At 60.6% G+C, this 8,735-nt stretch overlaps 1 protein-coding gene across 1 annotated transcript; it reads left to right on the top strand.

Annotated features, from left to right (window-relative positions):
• The first annotated feature begins 1,500 nt into the window (after positions 1-1,500).
• Positions 1,501-8,708, top strand: LOC117643326 (nose resistant to fluoxetine protein 6-like). Its single transcript, XM_034382171.1, has 12 exons — positions 1,501-3,148; positions 3,285-3,499; positions 3,636-3,868; positions 5,180-5,250; positions 5,627-5,829; positions 6,243-6,418; positions 6,613-6,781; positions 6,858-7,051; positions 7,334-7,668; positions 7,750-7,892; positions 7,982-8,100; positions 8,338-8,708. Exons 1-12 carry the CDS (start codon positions 1,750-1,752, stop codon positions 8,429-8,431), a joined length of 3,351 nt encoding a protein of 1,116 aa, XP_034238062.1. The 5' UTR covers positions 1,501-1,749; the 3' UTR covers positions 8,432-8,708.
• Positions 8,709-8,735: the final 27 nt, after the last annotated feature.

Raw genomic sequence — 8,735 nt, 5'->3', positions numbered from 1 at the left:
TGAACCGAAGCGCCGTCGGCCTGCACGCGCACCCGCGCACAAAGGCTGGAGTCTGGAGCCCCGCTGGAGAAAATTGCTGGAAAAGCACAGTTCAAGGGTGCCCGAGTGAGTCGGTGGGGAGGGGAAGGGAGCCCCGGACAAAGCCGCGGCATAATGGACTTGATTGGGGAGAGAGGCTGGCGAGGGGGATCATGGAGGGGGAGGGGGAGAGGGCCGCAGACAGGGTTGAAGGCCACATAGGTGGGGGCAGCCAGGCGAGGCCAGGCCAGGCCAGGGCCGCGCAACCGGCACATCCTACCCTTAGCGACAGCCCAGACCGGCGCACGCACAAATCAATAAGTGCGGAGAAGGATGGAGAATAGGGAATGGAGGACGTCGGACAGAGCGAGAGGGAGCGGATGAAGGATAAAGCGACGAGAGCGCCGCCGGGCCGAGCCGGACCGGGTATCTAGGCGAGATTCTATCGGACGAGGAGAAGATGCGCATACATCACGATACACATCATCCATGCGCCCAAGGGCAGGCTCAAGGAGCTCGCCCTCCATCCTCGGTTTTTGAATTTAAACGCGGCAAAGCGACAAGGGTGGGTGTGGCGGCGGAAACGGCCTCGACGGCCCAATGGGGCGCGAAGCGGCGAAGCTCAAGGCGACCGATGAGGCGATGAGTGTTTGGGCGGAGCGGGGCGGGGCGGGGCGGAGCTGGAGGTTGCGGCAGGTCAAGGGTGGAGGCCTCGAACTGTCTTCAAGGAGACCTGCCATGGAAAGCCTGGTTTGGGCTGACTTTCAGCGACTACTGCCTCCAATCCAAGGCGGAAAATCGTCCTCCTTCAACGTCCTGGTATTCTGCAGACCCTTCTCTTTTATGCGCCGCTCGGGAGCGCTCTTACCGCAGCTAGTTTAGGATCACCAGCCTCGCAAAGTTGGTCAAAAAGCCAACCTCACCTCACCTCACCCCGCCAGGCTGACAGCTAGTCCAGCCGGGCCCTGTATGTACATACTACAGCTTTTTGGACACCGCCCATGTAGGCCCCTGTAATCCTGTAGTCCGCAGTTTTGGCAACCGGCCATTGTGTAGGCCCTTGTTCTGTACACAGTTACAAGACAGGTGACAACGTGGGGTCAGAAACCAACACTTCTTTATGTTCCGCATCGGGCTTTTGCAGAGAGATTCAGACCCGCTGCTTTACCAGGTGTTTCAGTCCCTCCCGAGAAACGCAACGTTGATTCACGTTCGTTTCTGGTTCTTTAAATCCCCAAATCTTCGTCGCCACACTGTGGGGCGTGCGGCTCGGCCACTGCATCGCACCGTCCGCGGCACCGCGGTCCGGCCCCCTAGGCGCGCCGAGGTGTGCGAAAAGGCCAGCGCAAAACTTGCACCGGCCAGCGCATTTGCCGCGCGATTCAGTCAGCGTTTCTAGGCCAAAGCCAGGCCAAAGCCACCCGCGCCGCGGTGCTGGCCGTCCGGGCCGTCCGGGCCGCCCCGTCCGGGAGGCGTTGCTCTGGCCGTCAAGTCGCACAAACGCAGTGCGAGCCGCGAGCCGCGAAGCCACGTCCCACGTCGTGGCAGTGCAGTGCTCCTCGCCGTGCTCGTCGCCGTGCTCGTCGTCGTGGCCGTGATGGCGACGTCGTGACCCTGGCGGATCATTTTGGGAGCACACAGAACCGCGTTCTCGGAAGGAAGACGGTCCTTGTGTGCGAATCAACTCCCAACTCGCTTTCGCGTGTCACCGCCGCGCCGCCGCGCTCCGCGATGTGTGCGCGCACTGCGCGGCCGCTGTCGTGGCCGCTGGCCCTGCTGCTAGCGACAGTGTGCTGCACTGTGTCGGCCGTGGACAAGGAGCAGGCCGTCGTCGTGGACGTCCCGCCGACCACCGCGGGGCCACCGAGCGACGACGCGGTGCTCGCCACGCTGGAGCACGTCGCCAAGGACGTGCCCCACGTTCTGGATGACGTCAACAAGAACTTGCCCGTCGCGCTGGAGAAGACCGGGGCCCTGTCCGAGGCCGTGCCGAAGGTGATCGACCAGGTAGGGAAGAGCCTCCCCCACATCCTGGACAAGTCTCACGAGGTGGCCATGAAGGACGTGAAGGACGAGAAGGACGAGAAGGAGGCCGAGGCCCTCCCGGAGGACGACGGCCTGGCCGAGGCCATCAGGGTGGCGCTACCCTCGGCGCTGCCTTTGGACCAGGAGAGCGGCGAGTCCCCGACCGAGGCCCTGCACAAGGCGCGCCTGTCGCTGCAGCGCACGCTGGACCAGGTGCTGCAGGAGGCCGAGGAGTGGGCGCAGCACTCCAAGGACGACGCCACCGGCCAGTACGAGGACTACGAGGACCTCAGCGGCGACGACGCCATCGCCGCGGAGGAGGCCCTGCACAACACGCGGGCGGAGCTGCAGAAGAGGCTCGACGACATGCTGACCGAGGTCGAGAAGCAGGCCCTGGAGCATGCCATGGCCGAGGAAGGCAGCGGGGACGCCGCGGACGACAACGCCCTACCGGAGCTTCCCGTCAGCACCACCACAAGCCCCGCCAAGGAGGCCGTCCCGGACGAACCCGGTGAAGGCGATGACAATCAGGTGCAAGGGAAGCTCCTCACGTTCGCTGACGTCCCGGATCTTGTACCGACGTCCACGCAGCCACCATCGACGACAACACAGCCGACGACGACGCTCCAGCCGTCGTCGACAGGCGAACCTTCAACGACTTCAAGGCCGTCGTCGACTTCAAGACCGTCGACAACAACGGACAGCCCAGCCACGTCCTCCTCGACAGAGCCGCCAACACCAGCACCCCCCACGACGGAGTCTCCTTGGCGGCACCTCGTGGTGCCGCTGAACCAAGCGGAGTCCGAGGGGTCGGCCGCCATCCCGGCCGCCGTCCACGGGGACAGGGACGCCGGTACGCGCGAGGTGGCCCTGAACGACGACGTCGTGGAGGCCGCGGTGGCGGCCGCAGCGACCTTGGACGCGGACAGGACCATGGCGACGACGAACGCGCTGTCCGGCAGCGCGTGCCCCGCCAAGCAGCCCGAGCCCCTGAGGCTGCCCGCGCTGCCCAACGGCGCCCCCGAGTCCTTCAACCCGCAGTGCGCCGCCGAGTCCCGCCTGCTGGACCTCAACCTCCGGAACCACACGCTGTGGGCGGTGCAGAGTAAGGCCACGAGGCTTCCACGTCGCCGACAGCAGCCCTTATCGTCGCTCTGTCTCTGTCTCACTCATTGGCCTTCCCGTGAGGTGCGAGAGAGACAGAGCGCTGTTCGGATTCCAACTCCCTGTACTTTCCCCAGTGCAAGACGCCGGCTCGAGCGGCATCTCTGGCCTGCTGGAGGGCAACGTGTACCATCTGGGCAACTTCGACGAGTGCATGGAGGTGCTGGGCCCGGTGAGCGCGCAGTACTGCGTCGTCGACGTGCACGTGCACACTCCAGCTCGCACGCCCGACTACCGCCACCACCCGGACACGGCGGCCGACCCCATGCAATCCGTTTGGAACCACATCAGGGTGAGTCCCGACTCCGTGTTGCAAAAATTAAGCCAACAATAACTCTGTACTGCGATTTGAATGGATGGAAACCGGTTGTGTGTTGAAAACTCTTGCAATCCCCCTCGTTGACCTCGGCACGCCTCGGCATGAGCAGCACGAGGGCGAGGCGTGGCGCTTGCCGCTGGACACCCTGCACGTGGCGATCTGCGCCCCCGCCAGCTGCAGCCCCCGCGACCTGCAGGACAGCGTGCAGCGCGCCCTGGACAGCCACGCGGGGGGCCTCACGTCGCGCCTCCCCGTCGCCTACACCGTCACCGTGTCCGAGGCCCTGTGCACCTCGGCCGCCAAGCAGAGGCCGCCCCTGTCCAAGGGCGAGGCCGTGTACATGTGAGTATAGTGTGTTACCGGCTGCCGGAGCAGGCTCGGACTGGCCCCCAAAAGGCCCCGGCGGATAAGACCGCAAAACGCCCCCGATCATCATTGTTTTTACCCGTCATGACAAACTTTGTGACGCTACCGCTCCCAAACTAGTTGCGGTCAATAGCCTTTCGGTACAGGACATGAAAGAGTAGGGTCTTAAGAATTCTAGGGCGTCAAGGGAGGCCTTTTACGGCAACTAGATTGGACACAGTGGCCGCCCAAAGTCAGCAATATCAGCAAATTTCCGAGATTCGACCACTTTTTGACCAACTTTGGTCCCAAAATCGTTGCGGTCAAAGGCAAAATCGTTGTGGTCAACGTCTTCCCGATACAGGGCATGAAAGAGTAGGGTCTTAAGAATACTAGGACGTTGAGGGAGGCCTTTTGCGGCAACTAGATTGGACACAGTGGCCGCCCAAAGTCAGCAAAATCAGCAAATTTCCGAGATTCGACCACTTTTTGACCAACTTTGGTCCCAAAATCGCTGCGGTCAAAGGCAAAATCGTTGTGGTCAACGTCTTCCCGATACAGGGCATGAAAGAGTAGGGTCTTAAGAATACTAGGACGTCGAGGGAGGCCTTTTGCGGCAACTAGATTGGACACAGTGGCCGCCCAAAGTCAGCAAAATCAGCAAATTTCCGAGATTCGACAACTTTGGTCCCAAAATCGTTGCGGTCAAAGGCAAAATCGTTGTGGTCAACGTCTTCCCGATACAGGGCATGAAAGAGTAGGGTCTTGAGAATACTAGGGCGTCGAGGGAGGCCGTTGGCCGCAACTAGATCGGACGCAGTGGCCGCTCAAATTCAGCGAAAACGGCTACTTTCGGAGATTCAATCACTTTTTGACCAACTTTGTGACTTTACTGGTCCCAAACCCGAAGGCCCCGGCAGATTTTTCTGCCTGTCTGCCCTGGCCAGTCCGAGCCTGTGCCGGAGTGAGGTCACCTAGGCCTGCGGGCCGCGGCGCTCCGGCCCACAGTGGGTCAGAAGACCGGTGCCGGCGGCCAAAACTCTAGACGCGTTTCGAGCTCCAGAGTAGCTAAATGAAACTCAAACCGAACGTGCGACCCCACCAATGGATTCCTCGTTCGGAGAGCAATCCATTGGTGGGGTCACACGTTCGGTTCGAGTCCTGCTTATCGACTCTGGAGCTACGCGTCCAGAGTTTTGGCCGCCTCCGCCGGTCTTTCTGGCCCACTGTGCGGCCCGGTGCCCCGCTGCCGTCGTTGTACTGTACTCAGCACACCTTGTTCTGCCCTGGCCGCGCCACCCCGGTCAGCGCCCTCGTGACTCTGCTCGTCCTTGCCGTGATCGCGGGCACACTCATCGACGTCTACGCCACCAAAAAAAGTGAGTCCTCCCCTCCGCCCCCCTCCGCTGTGCTGCACGTTTTTTGTGCCTTTTGGTGGCAATCCGCGCATGACCCGCACACGGCACGTGCCATGACGCGCGTCCCGCCGTTCGATGCCCTTTTCTTTGGCTCCTTTTAACTTTGCGAATGTGCGACTTGTTTTAACGTTTGAGGGGTTTTCCCGCTTTTTGGGGGGATATCGAAACGTTTATCAAGATGGCAGCTGCAAAACTTGGACGCCACTGTCGACGGCCGCCCCAGTGGCATGGAAGGCCTGATGATGAGACCCTGGCGGCCAAGTTTTGAAGTTGCCTTCCCCATGCATCCCCCTTTTCGCTCCCTCTTCATCGCACTTCGATGTCTCGACTGTGGCAGAGGGCATGGTGCGGAAGCCTCTGCTGCTGTTCTCCCTGAAGAGCAACTGGCGCCTGCTCACCAAGACGGACCCCAAGCCCATGGGGCTGAACCTGGACGCGCTGTCCGGCGCGCGCACCATCAACATGCTGGTGCTCGTCGTGGCGCACCGAGGCTTCAACTTGCTGCGCGGTCCGGTGCACAACTACAACCACTTCGAAAAGGTCAGTCCGGCCGCGCCGGCCCGCCTGGATAACAGGGCTGGTGTAACACCGCCGAAGAACAACGGGGTGGATGGCGGGCAAAGCAAAGCAAGCACAGGGAACAGGGGAAAGGGAAGGGCGTTGCATAAGCCATGCGATTACGGCGTGCTCTATTATTGAACGACGCCAGCGAGTGCCGGCCACACGCGTCCACATGTCCCCGACAGGGAAAAATGGACTCATGTCCGACGCGGTCATGTGAGGGGAGTCGCTTCGTGGCGAGTCGTGGCTCGCTAGGAAAAGGCGATCTAAATTTCCGACCGCGAGTACAAAATGTGCAAGCAGAGTGTGCTTCCAAGTACGCTCCAGTGGCAGCGCATTTTTAATCTGGCAGTGTTGTGACCCCCCGCCGCGCTGGCGTGCTTGTTCCCCAGATGCCCCGCGCGCTGCTGCAGACCGGCGCCACGCACGCCCAGCTCTTCGTGGACACCTGCTTCGTGATGAGCGGCCTGCTCGTGTCGCTGCTGGAGCTGACGCGCGCGCACGCGCACGGCAAGGACAGCGACTCGCGCGTCACGCTCATGGCCGCCTTCGTGCACCGATACGTCCGGTAGGTCCGTCTGTCTCTCTCGCACTCGCGGAGCGCGGAGCAGCCCACAGAGGTTCGGAATCATCTGCCGTCCGTCCGAAAGCACACAAAAGCCACGCGGCGATACCCCGCGAGGAGGCGCGTGGGTGGGAACGGCGCGGGGTATCGCCGCGACGAGGGGCCTAACTTCAGGGCTTGGCGGTGTCGCTGTCCAGGTTGACGCCGAGCTACGCCCTGGTCGTCTTCTTCTACGCCACCATCTTCTGGCGCCTCGGCTCGGGCCCGCTGTGGGACCAGGTGATCGGGCACGAGAGCCAAGCCTGCTCCAAGTACTGGTGGACCAACTTGTTCTACGTCAACAACTACGTCAGCTCGGAGAAGCTGGTAAGACTCGGGGCCCGAAATTCCAGACACTGCTGAGGCCGTAAGAATAACTCAGTCCTTTTTTTTCTGTCGACAGTGCATGTTCCAGTCGTGGTACCTGCCCTGTGATCTACACCTGTTCTTCATCGGAACGATTCTAACGCTGCTGCTGTCCAGGCATCGAAGGACGGGGCTGGCCTTCATCGTCGTGTTCCTGGCCGTCTCCATGATCATCCCCTTCTTCGTGACGCTGCTCGGGAGCAAGCCGGCCCTGCTGGAAATGCTGCCCAGGTAAGGCCGCCCGGCCGGGTAGGCAAACCATTCCCCCGACGCACGGGTGGCGGGCGGGCTGCCTACCTCCGTTACCATTACCATTACGGACCAGACCGCAATTGATCGTATGCCTCCCAGCAGTCGGATCAGATTTAGAGCATGTGTCTCTTAAAGCCGGCTGTGTGCTGCGCGGTGCTGCGACTGCCGTTGTCAGCTGGGACGGTACCGCTCGCCTGTTCCACGTCCCGATTCTCGCGAAAACCGAGAGTGAGAGTAAAAGGTTTGCCGGCATTCCTGCAGCTTGTTCCGCGCCCCGGACCAGAGTGAAAACTTCCGCACCATGTACGCCCCGACGCACATCCGCGCGGCGCCCTACATGGTGGGGCTGCTGGCGGGCTACCTGTTCCAGCGCCTCGCCCTCAAGTACAAGGACCGCTTCACGGCGCCCGTCACCTGGCTGCTGTGCGCGGGCGGGGTGGCGCTCGGCACCGCCGCCCTGCTGTCCTCCGTCGCGTTCTACGACCCGGACACCAACTACAGTGGCGTGGTGGCGGGGCTGTACGCCGCCCTCTGCCCGGTGGTCTGGTCCGTCGGGGTTTGCCTCTTCTTCGCTAGCATTGTGCTCGGCAGCAAAAGTGAGTCGACTTGAAAATTGAAAAAGGGAATTGTAACAATTTTGACGTTAAAATCTACGTGTTTGGAATCGCCCACATCAGCGCTGGTCTCCACCATCCTCTCCTGGAAGCCCTTGGTCGTCCTCAGCCGCCTCACCTACAACGTGTACCTCACGCACTGGGCCTTCCAGATGGTGTCCGTTGCCAAGGCCCGCGCCCCCTTCCATCTGGACGTGTACAACCTGGTAAGCGAAGACCTGGAATCCAAGCTGGAATCCGGTTCCAGGTTCCAGGCTGTCCAGGCCGGGCCTCGCTCATCCATTTCGTTTTGCAGTTCTTCCTCTCCTTCGGGGACATGGTCTTCAGCTTCATGGCGGCGCTGGTCCTGTTCCTTCTGGTGGAGGCGCCCTTCAGGACCCTGGCGAGGGGGATCACGGCCCCAGCCCCGGAGAGGTGAGCCCCGAGTTCAAATAAGCGTCATTTACCAAAGAGCTTTGCCAAAGAGGCGCTCCTGTCCATACCCCACGCGTAGAGAGTTTCTCGCGCGCGGAGTAGCGACGGGGATCAAACCTTTCGCCGGTGGCCCCGACCGACCTGTGCACAGGCCATCCATGTGACCATAGTCTGTGGACCCCATCTCAACCCATCCCACCCCACCATCACTATCGTGGCATGCCTTTTCGTTTTCAGCAAAGTCCATCTGGAAGCCGCTCGCGAAGGGAGAGCCACAGCCTTGGAAGAAGCCTTCAAAGTGGCAATGAGCCGTAGTAAGGAGAACCCATGAGTCTGATGAGTCAGAAATGCGAAGCTTGTCGTTTCTAAAGATAGTACAATAGTTGATATTATATATGTTGCCCTAGGATTCTTTTTAGTGTTTTCTCCTATTTGGTATTTTTTAAGTCTCAAATGACTGAGGGAATGCCCCATGAGATGGCTATGTGCAGCCTTTGACTGAATTATTTTTTATCATGTCCAAGTTACAGGAGAGGGGGAAAAAAGAGAGACAATAATATTTGTGTTTTGTTTTCAATACATGATTTATTAAATTATTTGTTCCACAATATTGACTGGTAATGTGACTGCTCTCC

Source organism: Thrips palmi, unplaced genomic scaffold (genome assembly GCF_012932325.1).
Source record: "Thrips palmi isolate BJ-2018 unplaced genomic scaffold, TpBJ-2018v1 HiC_scaffold_17, whole genome shotgun sequence".
Classification (NCBI taxonomy): domain Eukaryota; kingdom Metazoa; phylum Arthropoda; class Insecta; order Thysanoptera; family Thripidae; genus Thrips; species Thrips palmi.
This window is presented reverse-complemented; position numbering and strand designations above follow the sequence as displayed.

Coding starts and splice junctions, on each gene's coding strand:
- LOC117643326 (XM_034382171.1), top strand. CDS start 1,750: ATGTGTGCGCGCACTGCGCGGCCGCTGTCGTGGCCGCTGGCCCTGCTG. Junction 7,052..7,333: donor CTGCTGGAAATGCTGCCCAG/GTAAGGCCGCCC, acceptor GCATTCCTGCAG/CTTGTTCCGCGCCCCGGACC. Junction 8,101..8,337: donor ACGGCCCCAGCCCCGGAGAG/GTGAGCCCCGAG, acceptor TTTCGTTTTCAG/CAAAGTCCATCTGGAAGCCG.